The sequence below is a fragment of the Talpa occidentalis genome, unplaced genomic scaffold (genome assembly GCF_014898055.3).
Source record: "Talpa occidentalis isolate TD23 unplaced genomic scaffold, MPIMG_talOcc4v2.1 talOcc4.8, whole genome shotgun sequence".
NCBI lineage: Eukaryota > Metazoa > Chordata > Mammalia > Eulipotyphla > Talpidae > Talpa > Talpa occidentalis.
The window spans coordinates 26,179,327-26,200,594 of NW_023605194.1; the positions used below are offsets into that span (position 1 = coordinate 26,179,327).

General features: G+C 33.2%; 1 protein-coding gene across 2 annotated transcripts in view; it reads right to left on the reverse strand.

Moving 5' to 3' along the window:
• Positions 1-21,268, reverse strand: part of EXOC6 (exocyst complex component 6) — a 145,577-nt gene that overhangs the window by 80,763 nt on the left and 43,546 nt on the right. For both annotated transcript variants that reach the window (XM_037497874.2, XM_037497875.2), the window contains exons 6-14: positions 20,181-20,385; positions 17,863-18,015; positions 17,039-17,107; positions 15,767-15,850; positions 10,060-10,106; positions 9,831-9,951; positions 8,193-8,264; positions 3,580-3,677; positions 2,707-2,812 (exon numbers count right to left, since the gene is read on the reverse strand). In XM_037497874.2, coding sequence (XP_037353771.1) covers positions 2,707-2,812; positions 3,580-3,677; positions 8,193-8,264; positions 9,831-9,951; positions 10,060-10,106; positions 15,767-15,850; positions 17,039-17,107; positions 17,863-18,015; positions 20,181-20,385 — 955 coding nt within the window. The remainder of the gene's footprint in view (positions 1-2,706; positions 2,813-3,579; positions 3,678-8,192; positions 8,265-9,830; positions 9,952-10,059; positions 10,107-15,766; positions 15,851-17,038; positions 17,108-17,862; positions 18,016-20,180; positions 20,386-21,268) is intronic.

Consider the following 21,268-nt stretch of genomic DNA (forward strand, 5'->3'; position numbering starts at 1 on the left):
GCTCCCCTCAGCAGTGTATTTCAGTCACTCTGCCTGTTCTGTTCCCCACTCTGTTTCTAGTGAATCCTCTCATCCCCCTGCATCTCTGGCCTGTACCCCAGCTCTTGTATGCATAAATAAATAAATCTTTAAAAAAAAAAAAAACAACAACTTACAACTAGGTGGCAGTAAAAGCATTTTAAAGAACAATGTCTCTCCAAAAACGGTAGGCTCAATTTTTCAAAGTTTAAGAGGCTCAATTAGAAATGGTACAAAAATCAACTGAAGAGTTGTTATTCTTTAATATTACTCAATAATGCTATAAATGTTAACTCACCTCCAATTTAAGTTTTGCAGAATAATGAATCCAATACTAACATCCTGAGAGATAGTTAAGCTTTCAAAATTTATTTTAATGATCTTACTGCAATACACTTTATTTTTTAGTCAAAGGGACTCAATCAAATTAGTAGTTTTTTGTAAAAAAAAAAAAAGCAGATATTTGCTTATATATTCAATCTCACTCCCTTCTCACTGACAATTTACACTGAAAATAATGACTAGGTTACTTGAGAAACCATTTTACATCTTTAATTAAAAATTATATTTACATTAGAAAAGCACTCTCTCAAGAGAGTGTTAATAAATAATTAATGAGATTTCTTTTCAAGTTGTCATATTTAAGTTTTCCATGTAACTTTTACCCTAACAGTAGTTCTTTTTAATGATGAGTAATATATGGATCAATGAATAAAACTCTTAACAAGCTTAATCCTAAGAGGTACTGCATACCTTGGAAGATCCCTATAAGCAAAGTTAATAATAAACCTATTACAATAGATTTTATTTAGTATAATTGGAAGGGTCATTAGAAATTATTTAGTTCAAACTTCTATTGACAGATGAAATACGAATGTCCAAACACTTAAGTCACTTTGCCCACATAAGTTCTCCCAGTAAGCCACAGCTAGAGTGTGAACCCAGACTAAATCTAATGCTCGCTCTTTATACAGAATCTCTGTCCTGAACAAACTTATGACCAGCAACTAAAACAAAACTAAACCAAACCATATGCTGAAGAATGTTCTGAAAATGTTTCTTGACAGGGGTAACTTTGGGTTTCAAATATATAGAATTAGAATGATTATTCTGGTCTTTTTGTGTATTAGAATATGACTGTTAGGAATACACAATGGCAATGTTAGATATAATCTAAAAACTACACATTCAGTTACTTAGTTACTTATTGAATATTACACATAACAAGCTTAATTTATATATAAGTAAACAAAAATTTACAGTAACAATTCACTCAGAATTTAGTCTGATCATTGTGAAGGTGCAAAAATGTTATATAGGGGGACCTCCCTGGTGGCACAAGGGGTTAAGTCTCAGCACTATGAAGCAATCTGCAGCCACTGCAGTATGAGTTGGATCCTCGGCCAGGGAGCTACCCACGTGGCACAGCAGACCTCCCCTGTCTCACCTGCTGCTACCCTCAGCAGTGTATTTCAGTCAATCTTCCTGTTCTGCTTCCCACTCTGTCTCTGGTGAATCCTCTTACCACCCCCAATCTCTGGCATGCACCCCAGCTCTTGTATGTATAAATAAAATAAATCTTTTTAAAAATGTTAAATAGGACTAAATTATAAAGTTGGAAAAATAATAAAGAGTAAGGAAAAAAAAACAGAATAAAGGAATTTAAGAGGTGACAGTAACAAGAAATATAACAGTCCTCTTCCCATGAAATTTGACTGTACCAAAGAATACTGGATAGGTACAAGTGCATATGTTTGTGTGTGTGAGTGTGCGTGTATAAGCACACATATGTGCAAATGTGTGCTCTCTGAATACTCTACATGCTGATTTATATCTTTTCTCTAACTGGTCTTTTGTTCAGACATCTTAATTCTAAAAATACAAATTCCTACTTTTGGGAAAAATCTACAGGTGGCTAATGCCTTCACACATCTTCTTACTTAACCACGAGAAACTTTTTGTAGAAATCTACATACTAAAAAAAAAGCCACAAAATAATATTTTCCACAATGATGAACATTTCAAAGAAATTTCCCTTTATTTCCCTAGAATATGCTCTTATTCCTATAACCTATACATCATTTAGTACAGCTAATTTGGAATCTACCCAACACGAGTAAGACCTGCTGTGGGAATTCACCCACATTTGGGACAATTGTACCTGGTATCTCCAGGAAAGTTCATTCCTAATTTCACCAAAATATTAAAAGCAATAAATAAGTTTTAAATCAATAAAACAATTAATTTTCTCAAATAAAAAACAAAAAATTACCTCAAAATAAGTCATTTTCACTTCTACTTTAATAATGAAAGAAGCTATTCTCACTTATAGTTTAATATTATAGAATAATAAATATCATGAATGTATTTTTTAAGAAAATTCTTGAATTAAAAATGAACTTGTAGGGCCTCCCTGGTGGTGCAGTGGGTTGAGCGCAGCACTGTGAAGCTGTCCGCAGCCTCTGCAGCGCCGGTTCAATTCCTGGCCAGCCAGGAAGATTCCCACATGGCCGCGGCAGACCTCTCCTGTCTTGCCTGCTGCTCCCCTCAGCAGTGTACTTCTGTCCTTCTGCCTGTTCTGCTCCCTGCTCTGTCTCTGGTGAATTCTCTCACCCTCTCGCACCTCTGGCCTATACCTCAGTGCTTGTATAAATAAATAGATCTTAAAAAAAAAAAAATGAATTGTACCTTTTCAAAGTCTGGATCTTGGAAGGGAAATTTACTGATCACTATTTTATATTCTTCCTCATTAACAATAGGGATGGGGCTATAATTATCTTCTTCAAAAATGTCCCTGTTAAAGAGAAAAGATAGAATTGAAGAGATAATATTAGAAAATATCATTAGAATGCTACCAGATAGTACTTTGGAGAAAAAAAATCAAATTTTATAAAAGAATTTTTTATTTATCAATTAAAAGTCCAATAGTAAAATAGGGCCTAATCATCCAGAATCCTAAAACACCACTAAATATAGTCAAAATTCATGTGCAATCTCTTCTTTCCATTTGTTTGTTTTTTATCCTGTCAACACTTTGGTTTTAGTTTTCTGGTCTAGAACAATTCTTATGATGATATAGTCTGAATGAACTTAAATATTTGTAAACATAAATAAAGCTATGAGATGAATATTTCAGTTATATTTCTTGATAGGAACAATTATCAAGTTTTATGTTTTGTATTTTTTCTCTTCCCAGTTAGACCACAAGCTCCTTGAAGATGAAAGCAATGTCTTCTATTTGTTTATTTGCTCATAATGTTGTAATTAGAAAACAATCTTTTATAGTTAGCATGACAGAGACATTTACTACTCACCAAATACCCACACGCTCTCTAACACAAACAGGCAGAGTCATATGTCCAGTTTTAGCTATTGGGAAATGAGTGGAAAGCTGTACAGTCATAAGCTGTACACTTAAAACTGTTCATTTAATTTTATGTTATGAATATTGTACCACAATGAAATAATTAATCATACACATTTTTATTGCTAAGTGCAAAATTAATTACTTTAGCATTGGCATTTTCTTTTTTTATGTTAGACACTATGGCTTTGACTAACCTGAAAACTCCAGCCCATTTCTTAAGCAAAGTTTCATTGTATTGATCTCTTATTTCAAATAAAAGGTCAAAAAGTCGATTCACTGAAAAACCGTAACCCTAAAAACAAACAGAAAATAAAAGATAAACAAGTCCAATAAGTAAGGATAGTGACTTTTTAAAAGCACTGGGAATATGAGGGAATCATTTGGGAGTGAGCACTACCCCACTGCATGCTGTTCCTACAGGATGGAAATGGACACTCTTAAACTTCCACTAAGTCACACTCAGTATTAGGGTCTAGAAAGAGTTTCATGGGGCTAGAAAAACTTTTCCATATATTCTCCTTTTTTTCAAATCAGAATTATATTATTAACCTTCAAACATATTAGAAATCAGAACTGGAGGAGAAGTTCAAGATTAGTGACCTACATAACTGTATCTTGGGAAGTAGTGCTCAAATAGGATACAAGAAGAAAAGGGACTAGATTCTGTCTGAAATATGCTGACTTCCTCTTGCACCTTCAATTTAAGATTAAAGAAAGAAACAAAACAAAAAGAAGACAATTTAAGACTGATTTTGGTAATATAATGGAAATTTGCATCTTTCCATCACATATACACCCCCATACCTATTCCCTACCAACTTCAAACTCACTGAAATCTTACCCATGTCAGGACCAAATAATCTCATCTCACAGGGCTCTCCCTTTTCTCCTCCAAATTTTATGCTTTCACCTTTGTTCTTCCTGCAGGAACTATACCACACATTATCTACTCACTCTAATACGCTTTAACTTCCTCTGATTCTCTCTTAGCTAAATAAACTGCCTCCCACTTTGAATCCAAGAACAACCAAAGAAAATTAAAAAGGCCTCCCTTAATTTTCAATGCCTTGCCACCTGCCACTGTCACTCCTTTCGTGGTCAAGCCTATTACAATCCAAATCCCAGTTCCATAGGTTTGTTGAAACTACTTTCAACAATGTCAGCTTATTCCTAAATGTAAATTCACTGATCTCTCATTATACCTCACCTCTTTTCACTGAAACTCTCCTTTGAAATCTACATCATTTTCTCTCCTTGTTCTCCTTTGTATAAACAATCTTCTGGTCTCCTTTCTTCTATTTCATCCTTCCATCTTTTCTCCTAGTTGTCTAGACAATCTCAAGTCTAATGACATCAACCACTGATTTCTCTGATTATTCTGAAACCTTATCTTTACCTAAACTAAAATTCTGAATATTTAATTCCAACATCTGTCGGGTATCTCCAGTCAGTATGCTAGTGAGCACATTGAAGTAAACTCTTAGCTCCTCCCTTTCCAACTAAACCAAGTGTTCATTCTTCCTACCTCCTGTCTCTAACAACAGTTCTGTCATCAATCCAGCGTACTAGGAAAGAAACTGGAAAATCATCTAAAAGTCCCCAGTCACAAAGATATTCAGTCAGTCACCAAATTCTTTTGATTATTTTCTCCTTTACAAATATCTCCCATACCTCTCACTCTTCTTCATTTATCTACTTCTCTTTCAGAAATAGTTCCAGTTCCACTGTTTCATTTCAGATCATTCAGATCTCTTCCTAGACTACTGTAAGAACTTTCTAAACTGAAATTCCAATCATTTGTCTCTTGTAACTCAATCTGCTGTCCAGACTCTCAAAATTGTCACTTAAAATAAGTGCAAATCAGATCATGCTATTCCCCTGGTTAAACACTTTAAAAAGGCTTACCAAAGTCCCACAGACCTGTCACAATCTGCATTAAACTACCTTTTCAGTTCATTACTTATTTGCCCTTCCTTTTGCTACTTGATCACCCTTGCTCACCCATATACTACAATTTCTCACACTATCAAACTACTTCATCACTATCAAGCTACTGAATCACACTTACCATGTTTTATCTATAGTTTACACACGCTGTATCTCTCCCATTAATTTTCATCCCTTCATATCTACTTGCTGAACTCATCCTTCAAAATACAGTTCACACTTCAACTTTCTGTATAGTCTTCCCCGATTCTTGGAACCAAAGTTAGTCATTCTGTCTTCTGAGTTCAAAACATTTTAGTATATTCATGTGAATATATTTAATATATTTAACATATCAGCATGTCATATTATACATTTTACTTATTTACAACCAAACCGAATTTCTTAAGTCAAAGATTTTATGACCCTGCTATCTTACTGACTTTTGTCTCTACCATTTTACAGATCATCTAGCTGCTACCATGCAGTGAATGCACATAAAGTAATGAATGAATCAAAAATGTTTACTTTTTATTTGCTTTACAGGCAATAATCAGAAATGTAAATAATGCTGGCACTGCCTTCTTTTTTTAACGGTAAAGTCAGTTCCTTTTTAAATAATGAAGACAACCTACCAATTTCAAAAAAAATAGTTTGCAGTGTTCATTAATTAGTTTTCATGAAAAGACTCTCCCTCATCTTCAACTGCTAAGTATGACTTGAAAGCCAACATTTATTAATTCAATATAAAATCCACCTACTAATGAGCCAATCAATTTTCATCCTGAAATGAAAAACCTGCAGTATTTCTGAATAAGTAAGGACTGGTTTGTCTTCCTCAATCTTATTTCAAACCAGTAAGGTTAGAAAGGCATAAATACAAGAGTTTATGCGCCCATGACTGTGCTTTCCTAATGTCTATACTGCCTGAATATTGTCTATTATTCTCCTTTGAGTCTCTGAAGAATTCCTTGGGAATACATCAAATATTCTAGATTCAGCAGTACTCACAAGCACCAATCTAAAAACAGCTCACAGTGGTCTACAAAGAGTTAAGGAGCCTGTAATAGAATATAAATCAATACTGCTGGTGGTGCAGCGGTTGAGCACTGGGCCGCAAAGCTGCCAGCAGCCTCTGTAGCGCTGGTTCGATCCCCGGCCACTGGCGAGGGCCCTATATGGCACACAGACCTCTCCTGCCACGCCTGCTGCTCCCTTCCGCAGTATATTTCATCAGTCTGCCTGTTCTGTTCCCTGCTCTGGCTCTGGTGAGTTCTCTCACCCTCCCGTGCTTCTGACTGTACCCAGTGCTTATATAAATAAATAAATCTTTTAAAAAAAGAATATAAATCAATACTGCTACCTTCAGCAAGTTAGTCTTGCTACAAAAAATGACAATAGAGCTAAACTTTGTACTTAGTGATGAAGTTAATTTACATTCTGAAAGAAGTTCTTTTTTGGTTATGGATCCATAGCAATTTGCAGAGCAGTGGTCCTTAAACTATATTTTGAGTAGCAATGCTTTGAGTCACTAAGGGCAGCTTAAGTCCCTCAAGTAATTTAAAGCTAGACCCCTCAAAATGAAGGCAGGCTCCAATGAAATTTACCAAGTTTCTGTGCAGGAAGACCAGTATTACAGATACATCTGTCACAAAACCTATGAAAACAAACCAAAACACTACAATATTCTAGTTTTATAGTATAAGGTATAAACATTAATAAAGATACAGGCAATAAAAATAATTTTCTAAAGGAACTTATGGAATTTTATCCTTAGGTTCAAGAATAGACAACCACTATTCTAGGATATAAAGACTTGAAATTGAAGCAAGTATTTTAAATTAGCATTTCCCAAAGTATATTAAATGAAGTTTTAGATCTATGATGTCATATGTAGGGGGAGATTCAAGGATCAAATATATTGGGAAAATACTGCACAGTCATCTTCCTTTAAGAAATGTATGGTATATAAATTTGTTCTGAGAAAGGCATTTAATGGAGAAATCTTTTTTTGACTTCACTTAGTATCTCTCAAACATTTCTGACCACAGATTCCTGTTTTAAGTAACATTTATTATCACACTATGGAAGATGCTCGTCTATATTTTATGAAAAGTTATTCCAGCCATTAAACATCCTAAAAATTTAAGTATGAAACTAAATGAAATCAATTTCTTATTATCTGTGATCAGGAAGGAGGGAAAAGCTTAAAACTTTGATACTAAAAAATCACAAAGGCATTGAATTTTGAGATTATTCAGTTTTAATCTTTTTTTAAAAAGAAGGCTGAGACTGAATGAAGTAATGTCTCATTCATGTAGCACAACTGAAATTAGAAAGGAAACAAGTATAAACAGCTTTCAAACTATGTGTTTTCATTTAACATGTTTAAAACTCAAAATAACTCTCATAATTGGTAATCAATAAGCCTATTTTCAAATGAGGATTTAAAATTTAGAAAACTGTCAGAAAGCAGTCAACAGCAGAAGTAGAACATAACTTTACTCAGTGTCTCTGTGACTCCAGAGCCCACGTTCACTGTTCTAAGGCAAAATTTGTAACTTCTAATTTCTAATTCAGGATACCTTTTGCTATATGTATCTTTATTTTTATTAACTGCAAAAATACTGTCTATTCTAACAGAATGACTAAAGTTTTAAAATATGGTAATAGTCCCTGAGTTCTGTTCAAGTTTTAAAATTAGGAAGGCAGCTCTATGAAAAGTCCTGAGTAACAGGGGAGTGCCAGTGCAAAATAAGTATTTGGTTACTACTCAATTACTACCATTAATCTACACAAATTATAGATGAGCATGGCCTATATTTTGTATTTCTTTAGCTGCTCAAAATCATCATTAACTGAATGTTACATTATCACCCACCTGCAAAGTATCTGCAAATATTACGATGAGATTCTTCAGCTCCAGAACAAGATCAGGATCAGTGCAATAAGACTGGGAAAGTGGGTGGTGGGTGGATGTGTGAGATGAAACACAAACAAACAAACAAACAAACAAACAAGCAAACAAAAACCAAAGAATTTAGTTAAAAACTAAGGGAAAAACCTGAAATTTTTTCCTTTAATCTGTCAGACTCATAATAAATGTAAAAGTTGGTTATTCACATTTATTCAGTATATCTATCATGATTCAGTAAAATTTCTTAGGGAAAGATCATAACATGACATACCTAAAGTATCTATAATTTACTATCAAAACATTACCTAAGATGTATAATAATAGTACTTTAATAGCAGTGTTTTTTAAAATTTTTAATTAGGATGGTTAACTTTTAATTTTAGTAATTTTCCTAAAATATGCACACACTAAACTTTAGTCAAATCAATGATGATTATATTTTTAAAAGACTTTAGATTTTAAGACTAATTATTTTAATTTGGAAAAAATGGACCACATAATTTTACTTTACAAATATTTATTTATTCCCTTATAAAAGACGTGATTCTTTTTCTAATATAGGAGTGATAATTTAAATATTTTCTTATTAATTCACTAGAAGAAAAAATTAATGTCAAAGGGAGAGTAAATGTTACTTTGTCCTCTTAACAGGGTTTAATAACATTTTGAGTGTGATATGTTGCATTTAATATATTATGAATTCCTATTTCATGTTATAGAATTCATATAAAACATACTATTTTTACATATTCAGAGCTGATCTGAATATGAATCATAATAAAACATATCATTCTATATTAATGTCAGGAAAAAGTTATAGGTAATTGGATAGTGTATTAAAATCTATGTTCCAAATAAGAATGTAGTACCCTTACAATCTAAGTAGTGCATAAATTAATAATCCTACTTCAAAATGTTTTCAATCTCTATTCTCAATAATAAAATTATAAATAACATATTTAAGTATTGGTAGATTTTACTGAGGGTAAACTAAAATTATCTTAAGAAAAAGCATACATCGAGCAGTTATTAATTTCAATTGTCTTTAAAATGCCAGCATACTTTATTATCACCACAAAAGGCACATTACAAAAATATTTGTGCATTTTATCTTCATTCATCGAAAAAAATCATTCATTACATAAAGGTTCTTTCATTATTTCAAATGAGCTCAAATTTTTACGAATGCATATTTTTAAGAAATATGTAACTATATTACTGCAAACAAAATTATAAGCATTGAAGAACAAGTTGTCTTGAGTTTTGATGGTGGAGTTTATTTTGAAAACAAAGAAATTGGAATGATAATTAAAAATTCATTCATCACAGGGCTTTTCAGTGATCTAATAAAGAGGTCAGTTGAGACTAATGAGATCAGCTTATTTTCTATAAAGCTGAACTAAGTATCATGGGAAGACCCAGTCACTTACAAAATCACAGTATTTACCAGGCAAACAAAAGACTGATATCCCCACATCCAAATATGAAAATTATCAAAAAAAAAAAGCAGAATGAGATACAGTTTTCTTCTGACATTAGGCATTTCAGAAATTCTTAAAGTAACTGAATTAAAAACTTAGTGACATAAATTATCTGACTTACTGAATGAGCTCTAAGAACAGCAATTATCTTTGAAAGGGCCATGTTCCAAAGTTCATCAGTGTATGCCCTGGTTACTAATCCTTGGGTCACATGTAAAATATGATCTTCTACCACAAAGAACCTAGAAACCATAATTATCAACAAAACACGTGTCAAAAAAAAAATTTAAACCCAAATAGAAAATAATTTGTTCATTTAACATATGTTATTTTACATGTGAGATACATACCCTACAATTTGAGTGAAGTATCTTCTATAGCCATCAACTGTTTCATGCTTTAAATGAAAAATGAAAATCAATTTAAACCAATAAATATCAGTAACATGAAAGTAAGTTCGAAGTAACTACAATATTTGTGAGTTAACATTTACGGAAAATCTAATATATGCTACATATATTTTTACGCACTGGGAATACACTGCTAAGTAACAAAAAAGTTCTTACCCTGATGAAACTTGCATTTGAAAGAAAACAGACAATACCTAAATAAAATATAAATACGATTTCATAACCCCCTTCTCTGCAGGTTAGTTCAAGCCACCATCTTCTCTCACTTGGGCTGTTACATCGCCATTCTCCTACCTAGTTTCCCCAGCCTTTAGACTTGTTCCCTACAGTTTATTCTTCGGGATAGCTGCCATGACAATACTTCACAAAAAATAATCAGATCATTCCATCTTCTGCCAAAATCTTCTAATAGTTTTTCATCCAACTCTTAATAACAGTTAAATTTCTTAAAAATGCTTTACAATTGCCTATTTATAATTTTATCAAAGGGCATACAGGAAAATATTTGATTATCTGACATTCATTACACAAGTTTATAACATTAAATGTTTCATTAATTTAGTTCAAATGCTATATTTTGCATATTTCCTAAGTATGATAAAGCATTTCAAACATCTGGGGTTTTTCCCCAGATTTTGGGAACAGGATTGTTATGACTTTTTAGCCTAAAAATACTATGATCAGAAAATGTAAGCTACATGACATCAGATGTTTGATATTTCTTGATATTTGCTTTATAACATAGTATGTAGTCAAATTTTTAAAAATGTCCCATGTGTGCATAAAAGAACGTGTTTCTATAGCTGTTGAAATAGGGCTCTATATATTCCATTAGACCAAACCTATTTTTTTTAAAGACTGATTTATTTATGCATACAAGAACTGGGGTATAAGCCAGAGGTGTGGGGGGTGAGAGGATCACCAGAGACAGAGTGGGAAAGAGAACAAGTAGATTGACTGAAATACACTGCTGAGGGGAGCAGCAGGCGAGACAGGAGAGGTCTGCTGTGCCATGTGGGTATCTCCCTGGCAGGGGATCGAACTCATGCTTCAGTGGCTGAAGATAGCTTCATAGGCTGTGACTTAACCCCTTGCGCCACCAGGGAGGACTTAGACCAAACCTACCAAGCATGTGCTGTATTTATTCTGATATTCTATTTGGTTTATAAGATACTGAGACTTCTTGGAAAGTCCACTATGCTGTGAAATTTCCTATTTATCCTTATAGTCATGGCAATTTTGCTTTAAATACTTTGAGTCAACATCATTAAGTGCTTACAGGTTTAGAAAACTACTTTTTATGAACTCTAAGACATGAATTTTTTAATCATTCTAGCTTTTTCTACTCTATTGTATGAAACCACATACTCTTCACTTGCTCTTTTAGTGGTTATGCTAGAAATTGCATTATGTTTACTTAGTCAAACTCTAAAATTAATCAATATTTTTGTTCTTTTTCAGGAAAATTCAGAAATTGTAGCTTCATTTCATTAATTAATCTTCATTAATTAATTTTATTCTGATGTTTTTGCTACTGTATATTTTAACTTTATCTTGCATGAAAGTTTGTAATAACATCAATATTACTGTCTACGGTCAACATAGATTACCCACATATTTGTACTTTGCTATTCTTTCCTTCTTATACCTTCTATCTTCCATTTGGTATCACTTTCCATTTGCCTGAAATAGATCCTTTAGAATTTCTATCAGAAGGGTGGGTGTCTTGGTAGTAAATTCTCCTCTTCCTTGACTGAAAAAATCTCTTTGCCCTTGTTTCACTGGACATAGAGTACTAAGTTAACACATTTCCTTTCAGATCAAAAATGATACACTGTCGTGTTTATTTGAAATAACCTCTTTTCTCTATGGGTATTTTAAAGATTCTCTATTTTTGTTTTTAAGTTTTCAAGTTTATTGAGGTATGATTACAAGCACTTTACAAATGAAGACATTAGTGTTGCTACTACCAAAATCAAGATACAGAACACTTCCATCTCCAAAAAAGTCCCCATGTGACCTTTTATAGTGAATCTGTCAAACCTCATCCCTTGGCAACCAACTCCAATCTGCCTCCAAAATGCCCTAAGAATAACATAAAATCATATTGTATGTAACTTTGTTGTATCTGGATTTTTTTCACTTACAATTATAATGATTTTGAGATTTCTAATGTCACCACATTTATCAGATATGGATACTTATTTATTTTTTAACCTGATTTTTATGTGTTTTTATCTATTTTATCCTATTGTTTATTTGCTAGTTCATAGACATTTGGGATATTTCCAGTTTGAGGCATTTAATAAACAAAGCTACTATAAATATTCACATATGGGTCACTATGTGAAGTTACATTTTCATTTCTCATGGGTAAATACTTAGGATTGAGACTGCTGGGTCACAGGAAAGTATAAGCTTAATATTAAGACAAATTGCCAAACTATTTTCCAAAGTGACAGTATAAATTTTATATCCACCAGAAGCATATGAGAGTTCCAGTTGTTCACATCCTCACCAGCACTTGCTATTGTCAATCTTTTCAATTTTAGTCATTCTAGTAGGTATGCACTGGTACCTCATTGTAATTTTAATATGCATTTCCTTGATGGAAAATGATATTAACATCTTTTCATGTGTTTACCTGTTACCTTTATGTCTGGTAACATGTCTTTTGGAGTCTTTAGCCCACTGGGTTTATTTATATTGAATTATTTAAACAAGTTTTTTTTTTTTTTTAAAGATTTATTTATTTATTTATACAAGCACTGGGTACAGTCAGAAGCATGGGAGAGGGAGAGAATTCACCAGAGCCAGAGGGGGGAGCAGAGCAGGCAGAAGGACCGAAGTACACTGCTGAGGGGAGCAGCGGCCGGCAGGAGAGGTCTGCACGCCATGTGGGACCCTCCTCTGGTGGCCAGGGAGCAGCCGGGGATCGAACTGGCACTGCAGAGGCTGCAGGCAGCTTTGCAGCCCAGCGCTCAACTGCTGCACCACCAGGGAGGCCCTTAAACAAGTTCTTTATATATTTTGGATACAATTCGTGTGTTAGACAAGAGTTTAGCAAATTTTTCCCCATCTGTTCCTGTCCTTTCATTTTCTTTACAATACGCTTTGAGAAGAAGTTTTTTTTTTTTAGAAAAAGCTATACTTTGATTTATGTTTATTTTATTTATTTATTTTTTTTGTGGGACCCTCACCGGTGGCCGGGGATTGAAATGATGCTGCAGAGGCTGCGGGTAGCCTCGCAACCCAGTGCTCAACCGCTGCACCACCAGGGGAGGCCCGAGAAGAAGTTTTTTTATTTTGATGTTCACTTTAATATTTTTTTTCCTTAAGGGTTCATGCTTTATGCATCTCGAGTAAGAAAATATTGTACAACTCAAGATCACAAAGACTTAATCTTTTGTTTTTTTCTAGAAGCTTTACAATTTTAGCTCTTACATTTAGGCCCATATTCCATTTCTTGAATTGCTGAATGAGATAAGAACCAATATTCACATTTTTGCATATAGAAAATTTAATTCTCTGGTAGTCAGTAGATACAATTATTATAATTTCAAGCTTTTTTTACTTGTTCAGGTTTATTTGTGACCAAGAATATGATCTATATGGGTGAACCTTTCACATATACTTGAAAAGCATGGGTATTTGGCTATTTGGGGTGAAGTACCAAATAAATGTCAATTAGATCAAGATAGCTGATATTTTTCAGGCCTCTCCAGTGTAAATCACTTAATGACATGAAAACTACATTTATGATGGTACTCCCAATAGGCTATGTCATATAGTTTATGTGTATAGTGGGTTATGCCATCTAGGTTTGCATAATTACACTCTATGATATTCACAAAATGATAGTCACCTAACAACACATTTCTCAGAATGTCTCCCCATCATTAAATGACATATGACAGTATTTTCTCTTTACCTTTGGAGTTCTGCAGTTTCATAATGTTTCAAAGAGTATCTTTCTTCTAATCTAACTTACTTGAGATTCCTTGGGTTTATTCTGTAGATTTATATTGCTCATCTGTCCTAGAAAATTCTCAGCAGCCATTGTCTTCAAATATTCCTCTGCCTCATTTGTTCTAGCCTCTTTTTGAAACTCCAATTAGATATGTTAGACTTTGTCTCTATATCTCCTGTCTCTCTTCAGATTTACATCCTTTTGTCTCTCCATGATGTTTTCGGAATAACTTTTCCAGATCAACTATGAGAATTCATCAACTGCTAAACCAGAAATTAAGTGACAATATAACCATTCATCAGTTGTAAATTCAAAAAAATTGTAACTTCAATTAAAATATCTTTAATTTCTATATATTCTATTTGATTTCTCCACATTTTGGGGCCATCCTATATAATTTCTTGTATTCAATTTATATCAGAATTCTCACCTTCTATTTCTTTAACTATATTAAATAGTTTTATTTTCTATCATTAATAAATCAAATTTTATAAGTCTTTTAAGATTTATTTCTGTTGTCAATATTTCTAATGATTCTCACTTTTTTGGTAATTATTTCTGACTATGAATTGCTAATTTTCCTTAAAATGGCAACTATGGCTATTCTTTAACTCTAAAATGAAGGTTCAGAGACCCTTCATTTGCATTTGCTTTTAACTAGGTACCTGGAATCAAAATTAGCATGAATCACTTTAAACTAAATTCTTGGTTTGAGATTTGACTATCCATATAAAATGTGCAGAGTACTTTGTAATGAATTCTCACAGATGCTTTTTTTTTGTTCACTTAATACAAATATTTGAGATAGATAATCTTCCGTATAGTATTTGCCAGAGGAACAGAGGTTTTGTTAGATGGTTGTCAATCGAGGGCATCCAAATAAGGGGCTTATATAATTCTTTGGAATCTCAGTTTTACACAGAAAAGTTCTTATCACCTTCTTTGGGTGGCTCTGAACTTAGCCCTCTGTACCCTCATGTCCTCAAATCTCATGCTTTCTCACTGAGCAGATGCTCCTAGGATAAAAGCGGCAATTGTTACTTCATTAAACCTATTGGATTTCTGTCTTCATTTTGGTTTTCCTGTTCTTTTTCTAATAGTACAGTCTGATGTATTGAGGTATAAGTTACACACACTATAACCCACACCTTTTCCTGTGCAGTTTCTATGCGTTTCACAAACACATCTACTGAACAATCACCACAATTGACATAAAATATTTATCACTTGGTTTGCCCTGTCTACACTTTCCAACCAGATCCCAAGAGCATTTAAAATAATTTAAGATTTAAAAGAATGTTTTATTTCAAAAAAATGGATCTAGCATCTTTAGTAGTTTTACAGTGAAACAATTAAAGTACATAGTCCACCATATTGTCAGAAACTAATTATCATACCTGGATACTCCCTGACACTAATTATAACTTCCTGACATTTTATTTATCTTTTCATTTATTCTACTTGTTCATGTCTTATCTTCCATAGTAGAATACAAGCTCATGAGAGAAGGGGCTACTGTTTGCTCACTGCATTACCCTTAGTAGCTAAATCAATTACTGGCAATGGTAGATGTTCAATAAACAGTTGCATTGGATAAACAGAGCTGCATGATAAAATAAAGTAGGGTAAAAGGTGAAAAAATGATAATACAACCAATAAAACATTTCACATACTTACCATACTTGACTGGGGTTGTAATACCAGTCTTGCTTGTTTCTTTCTTTGTTTCCGGTAATAATTTTCAAACGTTTCCTCATCACCCTAAAATAAAATCAGCAGAGTACTGAAAAAATATATACAAAAATATACATAGTGCTAAAACAGATAACTTTTTAGCCCTTTAAAGTCATTTTAAATTTTCTAACAGATGAAATATTAATGCTGTATTTTACTTCATATTGAATGAATATCAAGAACAAGTTTTTAGCATTATAGTTCAAAGATAGTAACCTTTACCATGACAATTACGAAGACTAAAATTAAATTCAAACAATTTGATGTTTGTCCAATTTACCACTTCTCCACAGAAAAGTAAAACCTCACTTAAACCATAAAAAAGGAAGTCCTGGGGCTTCCCTAGTGGCGCAGCGGTTGAGCACTGGGCTGCGAAGTTGCCCGCAGCCTCTACAGCGCTGGTTCGATCCCTGGCCACCGGTGAGGGTCCCATGTGGCGCAACAGACCTCTCCTGCCGCGCCCGCTGCTCCCCTCAGCAGTATATTTCGTCAGTCTGCCTGTTCTGTTCCCCACTCTGGCTCTGGTGCATTCTCTCACCCTCCCATGCTTCTGACTGTACCCAGTGCTTGTACAAATAAATAAATAAATAAATAAATAAATAAATAAATCTTTAAAAAAAAAAAAAAAAGGAAGTCCTGCCTTAATTAGTAAGCTAGCATCTTTTAAAATGGGGCTTTCTTTAATTTATAAATTCAATATACTATAAATACATAAAAACATACAAAGAACTAAAAGGAAGTTATTGAAAATTATATACTAAATGCAATTACAAAAACATAAATTTGAAGAGTAATCCATACTTATATTTGACTATTTGAAAAAATAACTCAGGCTATTTCTGAATAATCACAAAACTTATCCAATGGAATCTTGTTTTCTATCATTCTACTGGCTCTCCATCACTGATTTTTTATTTTTAACACTTAATCTTTTACTTCTCTCATTTTAATTCATGAACAATGAAATCTAACTTAAAGCCACTGTATCACTCTCAGGGAAAGTCACATTGAAACTTCGTATAACAATATCTGTTAGTTCAACATTTTTGTTATACACTATACTCAGGCTGTCTGGCACAGCCTGTTGGGACCACTGCTGTATATGCAGTCATTGTTAACTAAAATGTCATCAAACAATGCATGACTACATGTATGTATGCATGTGTGCATGTGTGTGTGTATACACAAGTGATATACCAGTAACAACATACTTACCAAAACGGAATAAATGTGCAAACATCGGTAAACAGGAGAAAAATCAACAAGATCCTGAACAGTTAAGATCTGAAAAATAAAATCATGTTTTAAAGATTATACGTCAAGCTAAAGTCCATTATTGGATAATGTACAGTTAAAAATACGCAAGGAGACTCATGAACTTCATGTCATAACATTTATTGACTATAAAAAGTTTACAATATAAAAACCATGCCCTTTTCATTATTTTGTATGTGTTCCTTGATTCTTTATGCATTAATCATCATTGTTGACTGTTTTAAATTATAAGGTAATAAAGGGGAGAGGTGCTGTATCTTTAACATGCCCAGCTGATTATCAGAAAATTGGTATGGGTAAGTAGATACATTATAATTGTTTTTGCAAAGATGATACATGGATTTATGGTATAATTATAAACAAAGTTTCTTCTCTTATGCAGTTAAATCATATGAGTTATTATTTCCTCAAATTGAAGACATCATCACTATTGCTTTATGGACTATACTTGAAACTGTATTAGCAATTTAAAAAAAATGTATCCTGATTCTGAAAGGTTATGATAAAAAAGTGTACCCTAGAATTTATGAAATACAACAATATAAAGTTTCTTAAATTTGAAAAGTAGATTAACAGACCCTTAAGGAACACATTTCCATACTCAAGTGTCCTAAGAATACATTTAAATTATAGTGCTATTAGGAAAAATGATAGAAAAAAAATGTAGTGATAGATCCATAGATCTGAGAGAACAGGCCACAAAGAAATACATTACCACCAACTCAAAGGAAAAAAATGTATTCAATAAGAAAGAGACCCTTTACCTCCTCTTCACTTTCATCATCTTCTTCAAATGTATGTTTCAATATAATTTCATTCCTGTCTCCTGGAATTCTACCATTTATATACATATTCTTCCCAAATTTTATATTATTTTGCTTCTGCAGAGCAACACTGAAGGCTTTCTGCTGCTGTGCCTGTTTTGGAAAAATGAAAGATTATTTTATATTTTATTATGGCCAAAACTGGCTCAAGAATTTGTTCATGTTTTCTTATAATGACAGGAGAGGGAAAAGCACAAGGGACTATGGTGATGGGTCACCGGCATTATGGTGGCGGGAGAACTATAGGGACTAGAAATTACTGTACAAAAATGAACAACAATATAAGAAAATAAATAAAATCAGAAAAAAACTAATCTGAAAATCAAATCTGCTAGTTTTTAATACTTGAGGAAAAATCAGGAATTAGAAAGCATGTTAAACATTGTTTTATTTCTGTCATTATGATTATTGGAAGTTGAAACAGTTAACCCTTAGAAATTTTAATTATAATCATTTAAAAGTTTTTTTTTAAAAATCACTTCTTTTTTATTATTTTTTTTTTTAAAGATTGATTTATTTATACAAGAACTGGGGTACAGGCCAGAGGCACAGGAGGGTGAGAAAATTCACCAGAGATGGAGAAGGGAGACGAACAGACAGACGGACCGAAAACACTGCTGAGGGGAGCAGCAGGTGAGGCAGAAGAGGTCTGCCCTGCCATGTGGGTTTCTCCCTGGCCGACTGGGAATCGAACCCGCACAGCAAAGGCTGAGGACAGCTTCACAGCGGTACACTCAACCCGCTGCACCACCAGGGAGGCCTTAAAAGCTTTTTATTACTAAAAATATCAAGTATAAATAAACAGATTAATATAATGAACTCCTGCGTACTCATCATCTTTCTTCAATATTTATACATTCTTATGTCATCTATGCTATTACCCATTAATGCCACATATACCCCAATTTTTCCTTATAACTTTCTCTGAGTTAAGATTAACAACATTAAGTATATAGATTTTTTTTCTTTTTAAAGATTTATTTATTTATTCATACAAGCACTGGGTACAGTCAGAAGTGCGGGAGGGTGAGAGGATTCACCATAGCCAGAGCGGGGAGCAGAACAGGCAGAAGGACCTAAGTACACTGCTGAGGGGAGCAGTGGGCGGCAGGAGAGGTCCGTTGCACCATGTGGGACCCTTGCCGGGGATCAAAGCGGCACTGCAGAGGCTGTGGAAGCTTCACAGCCCAGCGCTCAACCGCTGCACCACCAGGGGAGGCCCTGTAGATCTTAACTATACAATTTAGACAAATGCATACACTTTCTTAGTAATATAGAACATTTCCACCTCTCCAGAAAATTCCCTTGATTCCTTTCTTGGGTAACTTCCCCACAGAGAGGCAACCACTGTTCTATTTTTTGTTTACCTAAAATTACTTCTGCCTGCTTTAGAATTGTGGATAAATACAAGTCACATAATATTGGAGCTTCTGTAGGTCAGCATAATATCTGGGAGATCTGTATGTTGTTACATGTATCAATAATTTCCTCCTTTTATTGCTAAATAATATTCCACTGTATGACTCCAGTCAAGTGTTGTTTAACAAGAATACATCCTGAGAAATGCATCTTTACACAATTTTGTCATTGTATAAATGCAATAGAGTGTAATCACATGACTCTTGATTGTGGAGCCTCCTATACACCTTGGCTGTATGGGACCAGCTCAAATGCACAGTCTGTCATTGACTACCATGTCATTAGGCTATACATTACTGTATAGTAGAATTTGTGTATCTGTGCTTCTTTTGAAGTCTATGTAGGTTGCTTCCAGTTTTTGGCTAATTGTTTAAAAAGCTGCTATAAATATAATGAGGACGTGTTTTCATTTCTCATTAGTAAATGCCTAAGAGAGGAAATGCCAACTCAAAAGGTAGGTATATTAACTTTATAACAGATAAATCTTTCTCCATTGTTTGTCTCTTTTATTATTGAGATATAGCAATTAATTCAAAGACAACACTTTTAGTTTGTTTTGAAAAGAAAGCAATTTAGAGCCTTAGCAGAAAGGGCTCCCATGTTTGTGCCTCTGTGGCTGTCATTTTTTTCAGTTAATTTTACACCAAATTTCATTGTTGGCAAAGTTAATGTAATACCACATCCATGCAGGAGATTGCCAAGAGATAACCTGGTGACAAAGTGAGTTAGATTAAGTTAGATTGACTTTAATTAAAAAAAAAAAAAAAAACCCACAAACCAAAAGCAAGCACTGATGAAATTTATTAAATAACAATTAAATATTTTCTTTTTAATCTCACCTGTTTCATTGCTGTTTCACCTATCTTGTCAGAATGTTTTCGAATGCTTTCCAAAAAATCTTTGAGATCAGACATGGAGATTTCTTTAATATCTTCACGGAGTTTAGGAAGATTTTCTATCATTAGCTGACAAAACCGGTATTGACTAACCCGGGGAAAATAAACATTTTCTAATTGCTCCATAGTTTTTAAAGCAGAATAATACCTGTGACAAGTTAAAAAAGAAAACTTTATTAAAAAGCCCTTATTATATTAATTTTATAAGTAAGTCCAAGTAATCAGTTGAAACCACTCATCAAAACAGGCATATGGTTAAAATAAAATATTCATTTCTATTATTAAGAAAAAATTATAAAACAAATGAATAAATTGCAGGCTGAAAATTCATGCCTCACAGTAACATATTACCATTGTCATTACAATACCTTAAATGTTTATGTATAACAGTTCCAAAATTTTAAATCAGAATATTTAGGCATTTGATACATGAGTTCCCAAATCTCTCTCCTATCTACAATCATGTTCATCAAAAATGTATACAGCACAGGTTTAATTTTAATTAAGGTAAAATTTATTTTGAGGCGATTTTTTTTTGAAAATTTTGTATTATTTAAGGTAATTGGAAATATTGGGTTGTCAGAATGCATGAATGCAAAGAAAGCATTTTTTCTATTTTTTCAAGTAATAACATTAAGTGTCAAAGAAACATTACATTAAGTGTCAAAAAAAAGTAAAATAGTGATGTTTTCAATTTAACAAATATTGACCAAATGTCCATCATTTATAAGGTACTGTGTAAGATGCTGAATATGCAACTATTAGCAAAGAATAGCTTTCTTAGTGAACTTGACATATAAATACTTTAATTTTGTCTAGAAGTCTCTGAGGTAGATGTGTATGGCAGGTATTATTATTAACATTCTATAAATGAGAAAAATAAAAAATTATATCATTTGACCAAGGTACTATAATTAATTGTAGTAGGACTGAGACTTTCTAAAACTGTCAGTTTCATGTAACATTTACCACCAAAGTCCATTTGAGAGTAGATAAAAGAATTTTTTAATTAATCAAATAATAGTCTATAC